Source organism: Dermacentor albipictus, chromosome 7, assembly GCF_038994185.2.
Source record: "Dermacentor albipictus isolate Rhodes 1998 colony chromosome 7, USDA_Dalb.pri_finalv2, whole genome shotgun sequence".
NCBI lineage: Eukaryota > Metazoa > Arthropoda > Arachnida > Ixodida > Ixodidae > Dermacentor > Dermacentor albipictus.
The window spans coordinates 56,022,649-56,045,543 of NC_091827.1; the positions used below are offsets into that span (position 1 = coordinate 56,022,649).

A 22,895-nucleotide genomic window follows, 5' to 3' on the forward strand; every position below is an offset into this window, starting at 1 on the left:
GTTTTTCACCGTCACTGCAATGTAACAATACTGTGCCATCTATCGCGTGCTGTTTCGCATTATGGGCTCAGCTTCAATTTCTTTCTCATTGCTTTCAAGGTCCAGTCACAAAATATTCGCGCAGAACTCAACTGCGAAGGCTAGGCAAGTATTCGATTAGCATTATTTTAGGATGATTGGTCGTCCATTGGTTGTCCTTACTTTTTGGATGTCTGAAGTTTGGATGTCTGAAGTAACACCCTTGCTGCCAGTAACGCAGCAAGGGTGTTAGGCTGCTGAGCACGAGATCGCGGGATCGAATCCTGGAAAAGGCGGCCGCATTTCGATGGAGGCGAAATGCGAAAACACCCGTGTATTTAGATTTGGGTGCACGTTAAAGAACCCCAGGTGGTCAAAATTTCCGGAGTCACCCACTACGGCGTGCCTCATAATCAGAAAGTGGTTTTGGCACGTAAAACCCCATATATTATTATTAAACGCAGCAAGGGTGAAGCGTTGGGCTGCAGCCGGCTCCTCTTTCATTATTCGCACTGCACACGCTGTATTTTCTGGCGGCACCGCCATGACGTCTGCACATACCCAGTGGTACATGCACGATGACACAAGTTGGCCTCAAATGTGTTCGTTGAAGACTGGACGTGCCCATGCGAACCACCCACATTTGTACTCTGCACACCTTCGGGATTGATTCGTATTTTTGGTAGGGTAGCTAGGCAGCCAGAAGGAAAACTTGTCTGATTATGCCAAGAATATTATTCACATTATTATCCATGTGTTACCACACAACTACTTTATTAAAGCGAAGAATTCTTTTATCTACCTTCACGGGGACTGCTTTGGCCACTCGGGTCAATTTCTCGCCGGGTACACCGGGCCAATAGGGAAACACTATTGTGAAAACCCAAGTACTCATAGAGGCAAGGTAATAGTAAAGTGGGCCATTCCTATATATGGTGTCATTAAAAATTACCTGATCCCGCAGTCTCTAATCCGCGGTGGCATGAGTCAGGTGCATGTGAGAGCATGCAGATAATGGGGCATAAGTCAAGAAGCTATGAGAGCTAAAGTTCATATTGCTTATATTAGGTCACCTAACTTTTAAGCATTTTGTTACTATCCGTCTATCTCCCACTCCAGCCTAAATTCTGGTAGTCAGACGGGCCGTATTTTCTTCAAGTAAGTAAACAAATATACTTGAGGCATTTGCATTGTGCGAGTCTCAGGAACCTTTGTCGCGTGCTTCCCAATGCATTCTAAACAAGGGTGTTGTCCTTTAAGCAAGTCCTCATGCTATAACGCGTGCTGCAGAACACACGTTGCAGGGAATCAAACGGAAATAAAGTTACTGCGATGGGAGAAAAACGTTAACACAACGGTTAATTCAACGGATCATGACCATCAAGAAACGTTCCAACAGAACATGTTCTCGGCTGACTTTATTTCGAACATTTCGAAACTATTTATTCCATATAAATTCTACCAAGCGGGTGCAAGTCGCGTTACTTATTTTAGTTCAAAAAACAGCTAAAAACGAGCATTACAGTGAATTTATGGCACCCTTAACGATGCCTAAATTGACTTTATTTTAGCAAACTAGAAGCCAGTCACTTCTTCCCACCGACATTAAACTTCAAGTTCACATCCACGCCCACTCTATCCTGGTCACCCAGTCGCATTTCACCGGACGCCACTTTGTCGAGGAGCTTGAGGACATGTAGGCTCATCGGGGATGCTTTCGCTGATGCACTATCATAGCCGTTTGAAGAAGGCTTGCTGCATTTTCCAGTGGTAGAATTAAATAGCAGACCTCTTGTGCATTTACGAAGAAGAGCCATTCCATGGTAGCATCGGTAATAAAATTCCCCATCCGACTCATGTGGCAGTGTGCGCGCTGAATTGTTTTCACATTGCTTTTCAGGTGTGATCAAGACATGAGGGGTCACCAACCCCACATCTGAAACGGAAACTGGAAGAGCGTTTGGCGATTCCGTCTGCGATCCAACAGTCGCAACCAGTCCATTCTGTGTTGTAGGAGCAGTATACAAAGTCGTGTGTCTCTGGGAAGTAGGAGGCGTACTTGCTAACCCTGCAATAGAAGTCGCTCCAATTTCTCTATTTCGATATTCCCACAAGGAGATCGGAACGGACGATGTTTCTGAAACCGATGGGTACACGCCTCCACTAGATATTCGATCAACAGTCATTCCAATTCCATCAGTCGTGTTCTCCGTCCAGGAATTAGCGACAAACGATGTTTCTGTTATTGGTGAGTATGACCTTTTTGAATTTGTTTGATGAACAGTGGCTGCCGTTTCTTCACTTCTGTTCTCCATCGAAGAATTTGAGCCATGGGATGCATGCGTTTTCGGTAAATACGGGTTCTCCGTAAATGTGGGATCAACCGCTGCGCCGATTTTTTCAGCTGTGTTCAGCGTCCAGGGCATTCCAAGAGACGATGACTCTGATATTGATGTGTACGAGCCCTCTGTAACTCTTTGATAAGCAGTGCTTCCCAACTGTTCAGTGGTGTTCTCCATCCAGAAATTTTGGGTGGACGGTGTTCCTGATAAAGATGTGAACGAACCTTCTCTAACTGCTTGATCAGAAGTGATTCCAAAATTTTCAGTGGCATTCTCCCTCCAGAAACTTGGGACAGAAAATGTTTCTGACATTGATGTGTAGGAGTCTTCAGTACCTGTTTGACTAGCACTGGTTCCCAAATCTACAGCGGCGTTTTCCCTCAAGAGACTTGGGGCGGGTGATGTTCCTGGTATTGATGTGTCCGACCCTTCTGTAACTCTATGATCAGCAGTGGTTCCCAGTTCTGCAGTAGCGTACGCGCTCCAGAGGCTGGGAACAGATGATGTTTCTGATATCGGTGCGTACGAGCCTTCTGTAACTGTATTATCAACAGTGGTTGCCACATTTTCTGTGGCGTTCTCGTTCCGGAGACTTGGGACAGATGATGTTTTTGATATCGATGTGTACGAGCCTTCTGTAAATGTATTATCAACAGTGGTTACCACACTTTCTGTGGCATTCTCGCTCCAGAGACTTGGGACAGATGATGTTTCTGATATCGGTGTGTACAAGCCTTCTGTAACTGCATGATCCGCAGTGGTTCCCACATTTTCTGTAGCGTTCTTGCTCCAGGGACTTGGAACAGATGATGTTTCTGATATCGACGTGTACGAGCCTTCCGTAACTGTATGATCCGCAGTGGTTCCCACATTTTCTCTGGGGTTCTTGCTCCATAGACTTGAAACAGATGATATTTCTGATATCGCTGTGTATGAGCCTTCCGTAACTGCACGATCCGCAGTGGTTCCCACATTTTCTGTGGCGTTCTCGCTCACGAAACTTCGGACCGATGATGTTCCTGATATTGAAGTGTAAGAGCCTTCCGTAACTGCATGATCCGCACTGGTTCCCACATTTTCTGTGGCGTTCTTCCTCCAGAGACTAGGCACAGATGATGTTTCTGATATCGATGTGTACGAGCCTTCTGTAACTGCATGATGCGCAGTGGTCCCCACATTTTCTGTAGCGTACTTGCTCCAGAGACTTGGAACAGATGATGCTTCGGATATCAATGTGTGCGAGCCCTCTGTAACTGTATGATCCGCAGTGGTTCCCACGTTTTCTGCGGCGTTCTTGCTCCAGAGACTTGGAACAGATGATGTTTCTGATTTCACTGTGTACGAGCTTTCCGTAACAGTATGATCCGCAGTGGTTCCCACATTTTCTGTGGCGTTCTTCCTCCAGAGACTTGGAACTGATGACGTTTCTGATATCGGTGTGTACGAGCCTTCTGTAACTGTATGATCAACAGTGATTCCCGTATGTTCTCTGGCGTTCTGGCTCCAGTGACTTGGAACAGATGATGTTTCTGATATCGATGTGTACGAGCCTTCGGTAACTGTATCATCAGCAGTGGTTCCCACATTTTTCCTCGGGTCATCGTTCAAGAAACTTGGGACAGATGATGTTCCTGATGTCGATGTGTACGAGCCTTTCGTAACTACATGATCCGCAGTGGTTCCCACATTTTCTGTGGTGTTCTTGCTCCAGAGACTTGGAACAGATGATGTTTCCGATATCGATGTGTATGAGCCTTCCGTAACTGCATGATCCGCAGTGGTTTCCGCATTTTCTGTGGCGTTCTTCCTCCAGAGACTTGGAACAGATGACGTTTCTGATATCGGTGTGTACGAGCCTTCTGTAACTGTATGATCAACAGTGATTCCCGTATGTTCTCTGGCATTCTCGCTCCAGTGACTTGGAACAGATGATGTTTCTGATATCGATGTGTACGAGCCTTCCGTAATTGCATGATCCGCAGTGCTTCCAACATTTTTCGTCGGGTTATCGTTCAAGAAACTTGAGATAGATGATGTTCCTGATGTCGATGTGTACGAGCCTTCCGTAACTGCATGATCCGCAGTGGTTCCCACATTTTCTGTGGTGTTCTTGCTCCAGAGACTTGGAACAGATGATTTTTCCGGTATCGATGTGTACGAGCCTTCCGTAACTGCATGATCCGCAGTGGTTCGCACATTTTCTGTGGCGTTTTTGCTCCTGATACTTGGAACAGATGATGTTTCTGATATCGATGTGTACGAGCCTTCCGTAACTCTATGATCCGCAGTGGTTCCCACATTTTGTGTGGCGTTCTTGCTCCAGAGACTTCGAACAGTTGATGTTTCCGATATCGATGTGTGCGAGCCCTCCGTACCTGTATGATCCGCTGTGGTTCCCACGTTTTCTATGGCGTTCTTGCTCCAGAGACTTGGAACAGATGATGTTTCTGATTTCACTGTGTACGAGCCTTCCTTAACTGCATGATCCGCAGTGGTTCCCTGATTTTCTGTGGTGTTCTTGCTCCAGAGACTTGGAACAGATGATGTTTCCGATATCGATGTCTACGAGCCTTCCGTAACTGCATGAACCGCAGTGGTTCCCACATTTGCTGTGGCGTTCTTGCTCCTGATACTTGGAACAGATGATGTTTCAGATATCGGTGTGTACGAGCCTTCTGTAACTGTATGATCAACAGTAATTCCCGTATGTTCTCTGGCGTTCTCGCTCCAGTGACTTGGAACAGATGATGTTTCTGATATCGATGTGTACGAGCCTTCCGTAATTGTATGATCCGCAGTGGTTCCGACATTTTTCGTCGGGTTATCGCTCAAGAAACTTGGGACAGATGATGTTCCTGATGTCGATGTGTACGAGCCTTCCGTAACTGCATGATCCGCAGTGGTTCCCACATTTGCTGTGGTGTTCTTGCTCCAGAGACTTGCAACAGATGATTTTTCAGGTATCGATGTGTACGAGCCTTCCGTAACTGCATGATCCGCAGTGGTTCGCACATTTTCTGTGGCGTTCTTGCTCCTGATACTTGGAACAGATGGCGTTTCTGATATCGATGTGTACGAGCCTTCCGTAACTGTATGATCCGCAGTGGTTCCCACATTTTGTGTGGCGTTCTTGCTCCAGAGACTTGGAACAGTTGATGTTTCCGATATCGATATGTGCGAGCCCTCCGTAACTGTATGATCCGCAGTGGTTCCCACGTTTTCTATGGCGTTCTTGCTCCAGAGACTTGGAACAGATGATGTTTCTGATTTCACTGTGTACGAGCCTTCCGTAACAGTATGATCCGCAGTGGTTCCCACATTTTCTGGGGCGTTCTTCCTCCAGAGACTCGGAACAGATGACGTTTCTGATATCGGTGTGTACGAGCCTTCTGTAATTGTATGATCAACAGTGATTCCCGTATGTTCTCTGCCGTTCTCGCTCCAGTGACTTGGAACAGATGATGTTTCTGATATCGATGTGTACGAGCCTTTGGTAACTGTATGGTCAGCAGTTGTTCCCACATTTTTCGTCGGGTTATCGTTCAAGAAACTTAGGACAGATGATGTTCCTGATGTCGATGTGTACGAGCCTTCCGTAACTGCATGATCCGCAGTGGTTCCCACGTCTTCTGTGGCGTTCTTGCTCCAGAGACTTGGAACAGATGATGTTTCTGATTTCACTGTGTAGGAGCCTTCCGTAACTGCATGATCCGCAGTGGTTCCTTGATTTTCTGTGGTGTTCTTGCTCCAGAGACTTGGAACAGATGATGTTTCCGATATCGATGTGTACGAGCCTTCCGTAACTGCATGATCCGCAGTGGTTCCCACATTTGCTGCGGCGTTCTTGCTCCTGATACTTGGAACAGATGATGTTTCAGATATCAGTGTGTACGAGCCTTCTGTAACTGTATGATCAACAGTGATCCCCGTATGTTCTCTGGCGTTCTCGTTCCAGTGACTTGGAACAGATGATGTTTCTGATATCGATGTGTACGAGCGTTCCGTAACTGTATGATCAGCAGTGGTTACCACATTTTTCGTCGGGTTATCGTTCAAGAAACTTGGGACAGATGATGTTCCTGATGTCGATGTGTACGAGCCTTCCGTAACTGCATGATCCGCAGTGGTTCCCACATTTACTGTGGCGTTCTTACTCCAGAGACTTGGAACAGATGACGTTTCTGATATCGGTGTGTACGAGCCTTCTGTAACTGTATGATCAACAGTGATTCCCGTATGTTCTCTGACGTTCTCGCTCCAGTGACTTGGAACAGATGATGTTTCTGATATCGATGTGTACGAGCCTTCCGTAATTGCATGTTCCGCCGTGGTTCCGACATGTTTCGTCGGGTTATCGTTCAAGAAACTTGGGACAGATGATGTTCCTGATGTCGATGTGTACGAGCCTTCCGTAACTGCATGATCCGCAATGGTTCCCACATTTTCTGTGGTGTTCTTGCTCCAGAGACTTGGAACAGATGATTTTTCCGGTATCGATGTGTACGAGCCTTCCGTAACTGCATGATCCACAGTGGTTCCCACATTTTTTGTGGCGTTCTTGCTCCAGAGGCTTGGAACAGATGATGTGTCTGATTTCACTGTGTACGAGCCTTCCGAAACAGTATGATCCGCAGTGGTTCCCACATTTTCTGTGGCGTTCTTCCTCCAGAGACTTGGAACTGATGACGTTTCTGATATCGGTGTGTACGAGCCTTCCGTAACTGTATGATCCGCAGTGGTTCCCACATTTTGTGTGGCGTTCTTGCTCCAGATACTTGGAACAGTTGATGTTTGCGATATCGATGTGTACGAGCCTTCCGTAACTGCATGATCCGCAGTGGTTCCCGCATTTTCTGTGGCGTTCTTGCTCCAGAGACTCGGAACAGATGACGTTTCTGATATCGGTGTGTACGAGCCTTCTGTAACTGTATGATCGGCAGTGGTTACCACATTTTCTCTGGCGTTCTCGCTCCAGTGACTTGGAACAGATGACGTTTCTGATTTCACTATGTACGAGCCATCCGAAACAGTATGATCCGCAGTGGTTCCCACATTTTGTGTGGCGTTCTTGCTCCAGAGACTTGGAACAGTTGATGTTTCCGATATCGATGTGTACGAGCCTTCCGTAACTGCGTGATCCTCAGTGGTTCCCGCATTTTCTGTGGCGTTCTCTCTCCAGAGACTTGGAACAGATGATGTTCCTGATAACGATGTGTACGAGCTTTCCGTAACTGCATGATCCGCAGTGGCTCCCACATTTTCTGTGGCGTTCTCGTTCCAGAAACTTGGGACAGATGATGTGCCTGATATTGGTGTGTACGAGCCTTCCGTAACTGCATGATCTGCAGTGGTTCCCACATTTTCCGTGGCGTTTTTGCTCCAGAAACTTGCAACGGATGATGTTTCCGATTTCGCTGTGTACGAGCCTTCCGTAACTGTATGATCCGCAGTGGTTCCCACATTTTCTGTTGCGTTCTTGCTCCAGAGACTTGGAAAAGATGATGTTTCTGATATTGATGTGTACGAGCCTTCCGTAACTGCATGATCCTCAGTGGTTCCCACATTTTCTGTGGCGTTCTTGCTCCAGAGACATGGAACAGATGACGTTTCCTATGTCGATGTGTACGAGCCTTCTGTAACTTTATGATCCGCAGTGGTTCCCATATTTTATGTGGCGTTCTTGCTCCAGAGACTTGGAACAGATGATGTTTCTGATTTCACAGTTTACGAGCCTGCCGTAACTGTATGATCCGCAGTGGTTCCCACATTTTCTGTGGCGTTCTCGTTCCAGAAACTTGGGACAGATGATGTGCCTGATATCGATGTGTACGAGCCTTCCGTAACTGCATGAGCCGCAGTGGTTCCCACATTTTCTGTGGCGTTTTTGCTCCAGAAACTTGCAACGGATGATGTTTCTGATTTCGCTGTGTACGAGCCTTCCGTAACTGTATGATCCGCAGTGGTTCCCACATTTTCTGTTGCGTTCTTGCTCCAGAGACTTGGAAGAGATGATGTTTCCGATAGCGATGTGTACGAGCCTTCCGTAACTGTATGATCCGCAGTGGTTCCCACATTTTCTGTGGCATTCTTGCTCCATAGACTTGAAACAGATGATGTTTCTGATATCGATGCGTACGAGCCTTCTGTAACTGCATAATGCGCAGTGGTCCCCACATTTTTTGTGGCGTTCTTGCTCCAGAGACTTGGAACGGATGGTGTTTCTGATATCGATGTGTACGATCCTTCTGTAACTCTATGATCAACAGCGGTTCCCGCATTTTCTGTGGCGTTCTTCCTCCGGAGACTTGGAACAGATGATGTTTCTGATATCGATGTGTACGAGTCTTCTGTAACTGTATGATCAGTAGTGGTTCCCGCATTTTTCATGGCATTTTCGCTCCAGAAACTTGATCCCAATGGTGTTCCTGATGGTGATGTGTGTGAGCCTTCTGTCTCTGTAAGGTCAACAGTGATTCTCAATCCTTCAGTTGCATTCTCCTTCCAGAAATTCGGAACTGATGATGTTCTTGATATTCCTACATGTGCTGCTTGCATTGTGGTGATATCCGGCAAATTAATATCCGCATTCATGCCTTCGACAATGCCTTTAAGCAGGTCGTTCTTGCGCTTGCATGCTGCATCCTGGTTGTCCCCATCCTCTGCCCATGCAACGACCCCTCCGATTCCTGTAGATCTTGCGAGAATCACCTGCAATGAAACATTTTGTGCGTAAAACTCGAGAATTTGTGGCCTTGACCTGCAATCTGATTCCTCTTATGGTTTCGCGAAGTGTTGTGTCTCTGTTTTGATTACACCTGATAGCATTAAATTAAGCTTAAAAAATTCCGGGGATAAATACCTTTCCCGCCAACATTGCACTTTTTTAATCGGGAAAGTCGGACGTCGACGAAAGAAAAATGCAAACTTAAGCATAGCAATTTTATAATGCACGTAGTCATGTGGCACTCAAAAATAAATCACCACAATTTATCCTATATGTATAGATACAACATCTTCCGTCACGTTCTAAAGCTTTTTTCTCATTTAAAAATAAATCTCTATGCAACGATAAGTTATGTTGGTTCCTCTCAAATTCAATATAAATACCTTGAACACCTTTCCGAGCTAGCTGCTCTGAGAAAATAGTCGGCTTACCACTACCGCTATCTGCCTTGTACATTAGAAACAATTTTAACAAGTTTAATATGATTACCAGCACAGCGGCAATAAATAGCACGCGAAGATTTTGTGTATTTTACTGGTTCATTCATAATAATACAGTGACTCGCTACTTCTACGAGTCACTTCAATGAGCAGGCTTACGTATGGAAGCAGCCTGTTTCCATTATTGTTACGTGGTGCTAGAACCTGCGTGGTGCTAAATGCCAAGTAAATGTACGCAAAAGGACTTCCAGAGGGCCTAGTTCGTGCATGTCGGACATGATTCAAGAGTGCAAAAGAACACGCACACGGCACAAAAGAACATAGTAGCCAGAGGACAAGCGCTCGCCCCGTGTCTGCCATGGTGTTTCGTGCAATGTTCGGGTTCTTTTTCGAGCGCAGCTCCTAGGCGGCCGTTCCTGCGTTGAGCCTCGGCGTTCCCGGCGTAACCGAGTGAACGAGTGCAGCGGAATGAAGAGCGGACGCCAATGGCAATGGCATTGATAAAAGCGGCGAGAGCGAAGATGCGCGTGGAGGAAAATAAAGGAAGAATGTGCAACGGAAGCATGAGGTAGAAAGCGGAGTAAGAGAATATTGCGAACGGCGTTAGAAGAAAAGTGGCAGGGCAGCGCAAGTGGCGACGACCGCAACGAGATGGCGCCAGAGTCGCGCGCTGTTGTTTATTCGCCGATGACTCTTATATTTCTACGGTCACTGATTTTCGGCGGCTAGCAGATGTTAAACGTTCTCTCTGGACGCACGACGCGCGACTCGCCTGCTTCTGTCAGAAGTTTCTCGAGTGTTATCGATAGTTCTATCTGTTCGCTGTTGTGGCCAAAGCTTTTTGTACATTCATTGCGCAACGCGAATTTTTCATAACTTTCTGGAAGCCACGCGGGCACCAGTGATTACACTAGAACCACGTATAAAAGTCTCGCTACATGTCTCGCTTAAACTCTCAGTGTCAGTATACCGCGAAAAGTAAACACATACAGAGCTGCGCTCATTTCGCGTGAGGGAATGTCGTAATCATCGACGATTCTTTTTTTTATTCTAAATCATGTCAAGTCTGTGGAAGCTAGGCCTTGAAGGGCTGAAACGAGCCGGTGCGTCTGAAAGCGCGAGACCGAAGGTACAAATATCATTTCAGAACTTAGGGCTAATAGTCTACATAAGTAGCTTATTCCATAACAAGCGTTTTAAACAAATCTAATTTTTTCTAATGACGGAAAGTGCTCGTGAGTCGTACGAACAGACTTCCTTACCTTTCGACGTACGCTGTCAGCGTCGTCATAAAATACACGCTGACCATCCCCAAGAAGTAAGTAGGACGACAGCCTTTGTTCGTCCCACTTCGAAGGAACTCCGCTGCGAAGCATCACGCACACCTAAAGAAGGGTCACAAATACGATTATGTAGTAGTAGAAGCAGAAAGAAAAAGTATGAAGCGCCACTGAAGCAGTATCGAGCCAACATGAAATATAATATAGCCTCTGCCCCACAGTTTTTATTAATCTTTTTTTATAGGTACACAGCCGTAAGCGAAATACAGTGGTTACGGCGATGTGAGTCGGCGACAGCTAAGCTGATCATCGGTTATGTTTTATAGCGGCTTTGTTCGTTGCTTCCCTGAAATTCTAAAATATTGCACCTTTGTCTATCAACTTTGCCGCACAGATTACAATAATTCGCGTGTACGTTCGCTTCTCTCACTTGACGTGTAAGTCGGTTCAATAAACAGCCCAAATCATTCATTTCACTAAATACTAAAGGGAAAGCAGTTACACTCTGCAACGGTGCTGTACACAGTTCAATGCACTCGCTTGCCGCATTATACCTTGTTACTGATGAGCGCACAGGGCGTATTTGCAGCACCTAAATTTGTATTAAAATTACTGGAGGAACGATTGTCTTCTTCATTTGTTTTGTGGGCAGTATCGTTGCTTTCATTGTTATCTTTACAGTAGACGACCAGCGTCGAAATTACAAATTATATATATTTATATATATATATATATATATATATATATATATACAGCGTAGCATTTGCGTGTGTGCGTGTGTGTGTGTGTGTATGTGTGTGTTTGGTGTGTGTGAGAGAGAAACAGCTATTTGCTTCATGCTCCTCCTTCGCATCTACTGCAGATCTTTCGAGACACCACTTCCTATACTTTTATTCAAATGCCAAAATAAAAGTCACTGCCATAATATTGACATTTCAATCAATAGTTTGATAGAGCGTTTCTTGTGAAGTTTCTCTTAACCATGAGTGCTTTGCTGTCTTAAACAGTACACTTATTTACTACAGAGCACCATTAGATTTAGCGAGAAAACTTACCTTCTACACCTCAATACAAACATTGACGAGTAGCAAATTTCGTGGACGAGAGGTTCCACGGCCATATGGCGATGCAAACATCGTAGCAACATATCTTTCATGACTCCTAAAGAACTTGATCCATGGATTTCGAATGCTACACACTACTTTCCTCTATATAAAACATGTCCTTTCTGTGAGTTCTCATAATACTTTAAATATGCATATGACCACAAGCGATGAAACGAGGTAGGCAAATTAGGTGCCCATTTATGTAAAGAGACTACTTGGACTATGTGCTGCTAAACCAAGTATAACAAAAGGCAAATGTATTCAAATACATCTTATTGACAAGAAGATTAGAAAAGATTTTGTTAAAAGTCTGCTAGAAAAACAAGGCAGAATGTGAAGCCTGTAATATTCTTTGCTTTAAAGTGACCTCCGATAAGACTGTGCTTTGATCTTTCATTGTGTATATAGAGGACTCCTTGACAAAAAGTTAGAGGCTGTACATGCATCTCCATTTAAATAGAGTGATAGGCACGAGCTATTAGTCATTGAAGTGTGCATCAGAGCAGATTTATCATTACTGTAAACTTTATTATATTTTGCTTTAGAACATCAAGATGGAAAATCGTAAATATTTCACACCTCCGTCTCTCCACTTGCATCTATTTGTTATCAAAAAAGGTCAGCATAACTTTGAGGAACGCTGGAACCATCGAGCTCTATTTTGAAAATGTTTTAGTAAAATTACCGTACATATTATTGCTGTCTTCAACAACAAACTCACCTTAAAATACGGAATTATATCGTGATTTTCGTCGGCACGCTCCTTAGAAGGCTCAAGACTCGAGCGAACTTCGAGCCCCGAGAATGGAACTTCAAGGAGAAGTTTTTCATGGGGCAAGCCGGCTTCCAATAGGTATTGTAGACTACGGCTCTGAAACGGGAATAAATGAGGGTTGATTTAGTGGCAAATACGACACAAGCCGTCATCATTACGCCACACCTCCGTCTCTCCACTTGTATCTATTTGTTATCCAAAAAGGTCAGCATAACTTTGAGGAATGCCGGAAGCATCTTGCTCTATTTTGAAAATATTCTAGTAAAATTGCCGTACAAATTATTGCTGTCTTCAACAACAAAATCACCTTAAAATACGAAATTATATCGTGATTTTCATTAGCACGCTCCTTAGAAGGCTGAAGATTCGAGCGAACTTCGACCCCCGAGAATGGAACTTCAAGGAGAAGCTTTTCATGGGGCCTGGACCCATGATTAGAACCGCGTTCCGCACATTGCAACTAGTTGTTCAGGAGCTAAATCAAAATACGTGCTGCCTCTTCGAGGAGCGAAGTACAACTTACAGGACCCCAGAGAAGACGACCGTAGTTTCACTTCACTCTCTCTCTTTCTATATATATATATATATATATATATATATATATATATATATATATATATATATATATATATATATATATATATATAATAGGTGAAGAGGAATTCTTCCGGCTACCTTTCAAACGTAAAGAACTTGAGCGGTGCTGCAAGGTAAACAGAACAAGTATTTAATTTCAGCAATTTTGACCGGTGGACGGATCTTCATCAGGGTTTACAAGAAAATGGCAGTTCGGTGCTGATAGTGAAGACACCAGACCGGTGGCCCGGTCGTTCTCAGATACATCAGACCGAAATGGACAGTTCTAACAGTGATTGACTTTCTCTCGGTGCTTTGGCATATCTACAGCTGCCTTATCGGCAACAATGCATGGCAAGAGGAAGGCGGAGTCCTTTGTATGTAGAGCAAGGAGGTAAGTGAAAAAGAAGAAACAAAAAAGAAAAAAAGGAAAAGAAAAAGCAGACAGAAAAAGGGAAGCATAAGTCGGAGAGTGGAAGGGGGCGGGGAGTAGCGGCAGCTAGGTTCCCGTTGACGTGCACGAGGCAGGGAGGGAGTAAACGGTCGCTGCGCAGCACCAGTGCACGTGCTGCCGTTAGTTTCTTTATTGCCTTGCTCTGCGAGGGCTACGGCAGAGACGTCACCGTGGCGCGCAGTTAAAATTTCCCATTTGGTGCAGCCTATGCCGCGCTAAACGTAATCCAAACGTGGCTGTCCTGAGAGAGCCGCAGTGCGCTTAGCCACTGTACTCGTGGCGGCACCTCGCGGTGGCCGCGTTGTAACCTAGCGCAGCGAGCAATAGCAGCCGCGTATTGTAGTGTGCTTCATGACGAAATAAAGCACACCCAAAAGAGCGAGGGTCATGAGGTTTTTGAAACGAGTGTTTGAAAGAAAGGTGACTTCGCGCTGCGCTTGCGAGCTCCACCGATCGCGTACGACAGCAGAACTTGGCTGACATGTTCACAACAGCGTATGCTACCCGCGGACTATGATACTTCACCAAGCCCGAGGGGTGATTCAGGACCCCTTTAAGTAGTCTGAAAATCAAAGAGCCAACATAACGCACTCTATAAGCAATGAAACAAGCCAAATTATCTTACGATGTCTGCGGGGGACAAAGGCGTAGACAAGGCGCCTTTGTTCCTGTCCGTGCTGTTAAACGTGCCGATGATGCCAGTTGATACGCTCCGAACGCTGGCGTGGAAAAAGTCGACATACCTGCAACAATGTTATCTCATTGTAATACCATGAAGTGAATATTCCAATATTCCCCACACTTTCGGCAAATCGAAAAATGCCCAATGACAAGCTCTAACAAGAAGATTCTGATAATCTTCCAAACCGCATTCAGGAGTTCTACCGCTTTCCCATTAGGCACACACGGCGACTACCAAATAATTCAACAAGGAATTCGATATGGCACTGCAACTCATGTTAGGCAAGGTGTCTGAAAGATAATGTGTCGTTAGTTTCTTTATTGCTGCTTATTATTCAAGGTCTCATACAGTAGGAGAAGTGCATATGTACGTTTAGACATGATTGCTTACTGATTTCTGATCGGTAAGTTCAGGTGACAACTCATAGCCAGCATGCACCCAGCACATGATATGAAACAGTGAATAGGGGCATTCAAGGGGAAACACAACCCTGTTTGCACAGTCACTACAGGCTGAATGTCCATCGTTAGTTCAACGGTAAGGGTAAGGTTGAGGTCTTATTTTCCCTTTTGTGTGACACTTCTAAAATTCGATGTTTTGGAGTTTTGGAATTCCTATTTTATCAGAATTGCTCAAATCTGACAATAAGTCTGATGGCTAAAATAAGCCTATTGCTGTACATGAAGAAGTAGGTGCGACTTTCTCCATAAAGTTCAGCAAGTTATAAGCTAAATTCCTGAATTGCGTTATGAGCACTTTGCAGGGTCCGCCAGACAGGCTAAACGCCCGACATAGAAGGAAAGCCTCTGCGTAAATTGCTTCACATTGGCGTTCTACGCAAGGGGTTTTATCCGCGTCATCAAGGGCATGCAGACAATGGACAGGTATTGCAGTATGGCGGGTTCTCTCGAAGTGATGCGCGCATGTTTGCCTTTATGTATCTTATCTTTCAGTCCATTTCAATCCATCTACACAACAGCCATTGATTTCTCTTCAAACAATGATGCGTACAATTACCTTCCCGGCACTTACGTTTCGGCAAAAGCAGTTTCACCCATGGTCACGCTGTTGTCACCACCCATGTCATGCTGAAAACGCCAGTTCTCGTCCGACCACCAAAGATAAGCGGAACTGTGCCTAGTTATTGCTCGGGTAGAAGACCACCTCGTAAAGCCGGTACTTGATCACGGCCGACACGACTCCAAAGAGCAACAGAGCCGTATTTTCGGTTTTACAATGTCGGGGGGGGGGGGGTGCATGCTCATTGCCTGAGCTATAGTGTGCGACGCGGGTCGCTCCGGTAGGGGGCCGCACCAAATTTTATCAAAACTGAGAGTGTGCCCGCAGGTGGTCCACCAAGAACAAGGCGTTACGAAGAAAACGTTGTTGTACATCCGCGGAGCAAATGGCATCATCATCATCCTAGTTACGCCCACTGCAGGGCAAATGCCTCTCCCATACTTCTGCAACTATCCCCGTCATGTACTAATTGTGGCCATGTTGTCCCTGCAAACTTCTTAATCTCATCCACCCATCTAATTTTCTGCCACCCCTACTACGCTTCCCTTCCCTTGGAATCCAGTCCGTAACCCTTAATGACCATCGGTTATCTTCCCTCCTCATTACATGTTCTGCCCATGCCCATTTCTTTTTCTTGATTTCAACTAAGATGTTATTAACTCGGGTTTGTTCCCTCACCCAATCTGCTCTTTTCTTATCCCTTAACGTTACACCTGTAATTCTTCTTTCCATAGCTCGTTGCGTCGTCCTCAATTTAAGTAGAACCCTTTTCGTAAGCCTCCAGGTTCGTGCCCCGTACATAAGTAGTGGTAAGACACAGCTGTTATACACTTTTCTCTGGAGGTATAATGGCAACCTGTTGTTCATGATTTGAGAATGCCTGCCAAACGCGCCCCAGCCCATTCTTATTCTTCTGATTATTTCAGTCTCATGATCCGGATCCGCAGTCACTACCTGTCCTAAGTAGATGTGTTCCCTTACCACTTCCAGGGCCTCGCTGACTATCGTAAACTGCTGTTCTCTTCCGAGACTGTTAAACATTACTTTAGTTTGGCATCTTACTGACACGTTAACCTTACAGCAGTCGCTGTCCGTATCGAATAAATGCTCCTTTGTACTCACGGTACGAGCTCAGGCAGGAAGCTGTAGACGGCTTTCTGTTTTGGCAGGACGATGACGCAGCTCATAATGAAATTGCCGTGTCGGTTCAAGGTCCTTTGTATTTGCTGCAAGAAAGCAAAAATTCTCATAGTTCAACATTTGAAGGTGTAGCCCCCTTCATTGAGGCCACGAACTAAGCCTATACTGGAATGACCGCGTAGCGGAATACTCACACCTAACTGCTCTTTTCAATTTTTTAATCCCTCTCATTTATTGGCATTGGGGTTGGCAAGCACTAATCCTAAAGTACCAAAGCACTCATCCTAAAGTGTTCCGAATGTACAGTCTCGTCAGATAGCATAACGCCCGAGCCTGCAATGAAAAGAAGAACAATACTCTCCCGAAATATTGACTGGATTATCGACTTGTTTTACATTGAACTTACTCGTTCGCCTTTCAATATAGAACTCCTTTCACACAGCACAGCATTCGATTGAGTACACTACTTATCAACTGGAATTGTCATCCTGCCGCTTGTTTTTTCACATTTATTCATCCTCCGATAGCAAGGAGGGACAGAAAAGTTTAATGATACGAAACACAGAAGTCAGCCTGAGGAATATTCCTCTAGCCAGCTGTGCTGCTGTGGGGGAAGGGAAAGAGGGAACGAAATACGGTAGAAAGAGCAGCATGATAGGTGACGATGTAGACAGGAGGAGGATGAAGCGCATAAAAAGCACGTAGGACTACTTAAGCCATGCCGTCCAGTCTTGTACTTTTTAAGAAGTTAAGTACGCCCTGGATGGCCTGAAAACTGGACCGTGCCCAGGTCCTAAAATAACGTTCGCTAATGGCTTAAAATAAGGTCCTCCGACAAGAGCGGGCTGTAGATGCATGCAAGATCATTACCCAACTTATGCCAGTCTTCCACGCACTGAGGAGCGTCACACAGCGCGTGTACAATAATCACACAGACAGGGAACAGCTCAAAGTCTGGAGACTCAGTGTGCCGCTTTGATGCACGTGGCCACTCTCAAACGCCTACCCCAAGCCCAAGCCTTTGCAGAAAGAGCACAGCTGCGGTGAATTTTTGGTAGTAGCCTAAATTTCATGTTAGGTTGCAACCTCTGGAGTCATCTCTGGTTATCTTCTGGATGGTCCTAGTTCTTGTCGGCCACTTTTCGGATGACACCTCAGAGAAGCAAATTTCTTGATGATGACTGTGAGTATTTGACTTCGCACCACCCAACACATTACAGCTCTTACAATCCGCGTTCAACAAGGGACAATCATTTACTCCTTCGTAATAATTTACGAGTAATTACCTTTTTATTATGGAGAACCGCATTTTAACCCCTTACCATGACAACGCACATCTTGACCGTCAGGAAGTGACGGTCATGAACCAGCTATTGTTGACCTACTTGGAAGAGCTAAAAGACAAAAAAATAATTACTCGTTCATGGCCAATTTTCAGATAAGATGTATGTCAACAAACCTTGAGCACCCATTGACGCCTACATCTTCTCGCAGCCTTTGTTTGCCAGTAAGTGCATATATACATCCAGGGTGATTTTGCTCACTTTTGGCAAGACTTAAGAAGTTTAGGTGCACGCTACCAGAACGTTCTACGAGCTCAATGTGTTCACTACTTTCTTCAACAAACCAGTACGGTTCTGAAGATAATCTTGACCGACAAGTTAGAAAGGAATGTTAAAAGTATTGATTACATCCACAAAAAGTTTCATCAAAAAGTAACAGGGTACTTTTACAAACAATAAACTGATTCGCTTCTCTGATTACACCTGTTGTCTTTTCGTATGCAAGTTTTTGAGCAGCATGATAAGAGCTAGCAATTTCAAAAATTCGATATTTGTCTTTGCTTCCACAAAGCGACGTCACTGGCCTCAAGCATATTCCGAACGAATCACCGTCGATAGATGCACTGCGATGCGTGAATAGGCCATAAGAAATTGGGGTGGCTCGTAAAGACCCCCATAGGCAACTAACGTTTTTAATATAATTGGAGAGAAAACATAATGCAGTAACATAATGCGCTTCTCAAGTGAATTGATTTTCACTTTTTGCCCGAGCATTCCCGCATTGTGATAAAGCAAATAAATTTCAACTTCAACTTCAACTTCGAAGGCAGGAAGGTTAACCAGAGGTAGTTTCGGTTGGCTACCCTGCGCAAGGGGAAGTGTTGAGGGGGATAAAAAGGGAAACCGAGTGGAAGGGGGAGATAGAAAGAAAGGGAGACAAGCACGAACAAATCGCGTACACTACAGAGGCGTAGGGGGCGGCATTCTTAGAGTCTGTCGTGAAGCCCCGTAGACCGCAGGAACCTTAATAATGCGAGTAAGGCCTTCAAACCGGATATTCTTTCGGAGCATTGGCCGAAAGCTTTTAGTTCTGATAGTGGACGATTGTCGAACTGGTCCAGTACTCTGCACATCACTTGTCTCTGAGCACTATACTCTCTCTATAATATAATTCGCCAAAGTTATCACTTCCTGCGCAAGGACAGATATAATAAAACGGACACAGCTACTGGCGAGATAATGACATCTTTTCACCATTGACAGACAGGCCGAGGCTGCGAAATGGCGTGCAGCTAGGTGGTCCTTTCTTTGCTGAACGTGCGGCAGCAAGACAGAATTTTATGGCTTTCAGAAAAACACTTTTGATTATATTGTTGCGTATCACGCGCGAAAAAATGTCACAGGCCTCCACTGCGCACGCACCACAGTAACCACGTAAGCAGGACGACCGGCTACATTGGAGACCACCGTAAACTGCTTGAATACGGTAAGTATGAGGACTGAGCAGCATACGGAAAGTGGCGTTTTAATTTGCACACACTGATATTGAAACAGACTCAGGCGTGTTTTATGATCGTAAAAGTAGGTCGCGAAGGACATGCTGCGTGGCACTAGACGGTTTTCGTGTACAAGTCTCCTTGCGTAGTTTTCACGAGACCAAAGTGAAGCTTCCGCCCGGCTTCGACGGCGAGCTGCGGCTCGTGCTGCACTCTGCACAGCGGTCTGCTGAGGCCGACGTTGCCTGGTTGCAGCCGCGCGCATAACTCAACGATTCGATTCTTCAGTAGAGCTTCATACCTCGCCAGGAGGTGCCATGACGTGTACTGAAGAGTAAACACAGGTGTCGAGACTACGCGATGCACATGTCACATCCCTTGACACGTGGGACGATGCGACGAAACTTTTACCAGCCGGGATGCTTGTTGGAATACAACGCAAATGCAATGCAAAGTTCGCATGAATCTAGGCTACAAGGCACGCATCCCACATCACGTGATTCCTTCCTTCCGCGGTAGGATGCCTGTATAGGGCAACTTTCCGCCGCATCTAGCAAGAGCTTGTGTAGTAGCCGACTCCCGCGCAGTGTGCCCGGGTTCGATCCAGGCGGGGACTGGGTATTGTTTTTTTCATTCCTAGTGTAGCTGTGACAGACACTGGTGGCGGCGGACAACATCACCGACCGGAACGGCTATCGGATTGAGCCCACAACAGCTTACGCTGCAAAATTTCGCATTCTCCCATGGTGCTCAGTCGGCTTCCGTAGTGGCACTAACGCACGCATCGCTTTCTGCAGTTTTGTGATGTATGTGGTCACACTCCAGGCACTTTTGTCAACGAGAATATTCCCTAATTCCTGTGTTAATATTAGCAGTGGAATAGGAGACGGTCGTTGTCAATGCAGGACAGCTGTAGAGATGACTTCCACTCCTCAATTCTTTCTTGCGTATGAAAATCCTTACGTGTGCATACTAAGCAGAGTAGCCGATGACGACCGCTCTTCACTGCAGCTCGAGTCTAATTGAGACGCGCGCTAAACGCTTCGGGCAACTATTTTCATGAAAAGCATGGCTGTTGATGCACGTGCAGCCTTCGATTCTAATGCGAGTCATTTTTGTCCAGTTCTACCCAGTTTTCTGTAATGAGTATGTGGGCCGATGTGCCAGTGGGGCCACTGGGACCGCCGCGTATGTGTCACTGGGTAAGTGCTACTGGAAAGGAGGCACTGGGTATGTGCCACTCTTCAATGACCTCTTTGACGCCAGCTTGTGTCTCTAGGCATCATAACAATAAAAAACTCCCACCTAGTGATAGCTTCACCATGTTTAGAATTACATACATGTCAAATATAGTTCACCTCGCCCGGCATACTCATTCACGAACAGAGGAGAACCGCGGCGCTACATCTCCCACATGAAGGGAGCTACTTCAAACCAAGCGTGTGCAGGTTCTCAACATTCTAGGTTCTGCTTCATTTCCGGAGAGCTGTAATGGCGCCAGTTCCTTGAGTTTCGGTGAGAAACATATCGCATATTGGGAGTGGTTTGTGACTCGTATGTTGTGTCACGCCGACACAACATCATGTGTCGTCTCCTTTCTACCTGGGCTATCAAAAGTTAGTGTTTTTACAAGAACGCAAAAGGATTGTCTACCGCTCAGGACAGAGCTTTGCATTGTGTTGCGAATGACAAAATTGTGTGCTGCATTGACGGAAACGAGCAAGCTCTTATCCCATATACAAGAAATTACATTTTCAATCTAACTCTGAAAGTGTTGCAAAAATGACAGGTGGCATCGCCTTACGGTGTAAGAGTGTGAAACAATCTGGGTACCGTAACATGAACTGGAACGCGCGCAGGGAGATTTGTCATATTTTTGCGCATATTCATTGATGCATTGCGTAACATTGTATTTTATCTACTTCTTGCTTTAACTTGCGTCATAAGGTTAGCAACGGTTTTTCTGGTTTTCTTTACGTCATGAGGTTAGCCTTATTTCCAGTTAGTGCGTCTTGAAAAATGGCGTTGCCTTCGCGCATATAAAAGCGAGTGTTTCATCAACGCGTTCTCAGGTGCGCCCTCTTGTCATGGCGACACGCAGCAGTGCGTGTAACGCTCTGGGAAGTGTGCGAGGGTCACTCTAGCATTCAGGGTGTTGAAAAGCTTTTTGGCTGCTAACGCGCGACCACGTGGTCTAAACACCAGCGTAGACATTCCTAACCACAATGTGCTAGCTGCCAGACCCCCACAAAGGAATTTCGGAATCAACGGCACTTCGAAGACGCACACTACACAGACTGCATCTGTACGGAACACGTGAGAATACAAGTGACCAAGAGAAAAAGAAAAGCTGATCACTTATGCAACAGATAATGGTGTTGTCGAGGATGGAATTTCAGGTCGTACTTTCAGTGTTTCACGCAAAATATCCATTTGTGTGGAAAGCTGACGCACTCACAGTCGCAATTCTATCGCATGGCCTTGCCATTACCTCCAGTAGTCATTGTGGCGGGGTCGTTGATACCGCGTTTTAAGAAGAAATTAGACAGATCGAAATATCTTCTTTTAAAGATTCCTACTGGCTTTCCAACATAACTTCAGCTCGTTTGGACGTTCGCAATGGTACGCTTTCTCTTGTGAAACAAACTACGAGGTCCTCGAGGAAAGGTAGACAGTATGAGTAACATAAATTGTTCGCCCCTGTCCGACCTTCAGAATGCTCCATACATTGCGTTATTCCGAAGAGTTTTTCATTGCGAAATAGTTTCCACAGGACCTCGCACATTTTAGTCACTGTGCTATACCATCGGGAAGAAAGGCAATACATCAGGTCCACCTAAATGCCTTACCCAAGCGAACTTGACGAATGCATTGTCAGTGCCGCTGTCCTCATTTCCGTTGGCTATCTCTCAGTTGATGTGAACGCCATCAAAGTTACACTCCCTCAGCAGCCTGTAGACCATGGTCACGACGCGGTACCTCCTGGACGGGTCGTGGACCGCTTCCTGCCAGGCGGCATTGTCGCTGCCGTACCGGTCTCCCAGGGCAAGCAGGAGCTTCACTTTGGGGTTTCTCTCTCTTAGGCCCAGGAATCGAATGTATCCATCTGCAAACATGCCTAATAGTTCACTTTGCTGATTATGAAGTGCCAGATATATAACATATTCTTGCCAGAAAAGGCAGAGGAACTGGGACACGATATAGAGTAGCCACGACAAGTGCAAAACAGCAAGCAAGCCTCAAATAGAATGAAATGGTACGACAGTCAAATTTTGTACGACGCAGATCAAAGTCACAAAAAGAGGAAGACACACACTCTTCCAGCTCCCAGCCTTAGGTATGGGCCACGTTCATGCAGCCTCGTCGTGCGGTAGCCGTGTGGTTGTCGTCGTTGTTGTCGCCGTCATTTAAGTGTCATCGACATCAAGCAACTGTTGTCACCGCCGTAGTGACACTGTCGCCGTAGGCATCGTCGTCACACTATCATCCTCGAGCTTCATAAAATTCTCTTCATGAAATTGACGCTCGCGTCACTCGCGCAATACTTAACTTTACACAG

At 45.6% G+C, this 22,895-nt stretch overlaps 1 protein-coding gene across 1 annotated transcript; it reads right to left on the reverse strand.

Annotated features, from left to right (window-relative positions):
* Positions 1-1,452: 1,452 nt before the first annotated feature.
* On the reverse strand, positions 1,453-7,312 carry LOC135906787 (streptococcal hemagglutinin-like). Its single transcript, XM_065438381.1, has 2 exons — positions 7,308-7,312; positions 1,453-4,890 (listed from the first exon to the last, which is right to left on the reverse strand). The coding sequence occupies exons 1-2, from the start codon at positions 7,310-7,312 to the stop codon at positions 1,605-1,607; spliced, it is 3,291 nt and encodes a 1,096-aa protein (XP_065294453.1). The 3' UTR covers positions 1,453-1,604.
* Between the last annotated feature and the right edge of the window lie 15,583 nt (positions 7,313-22,895).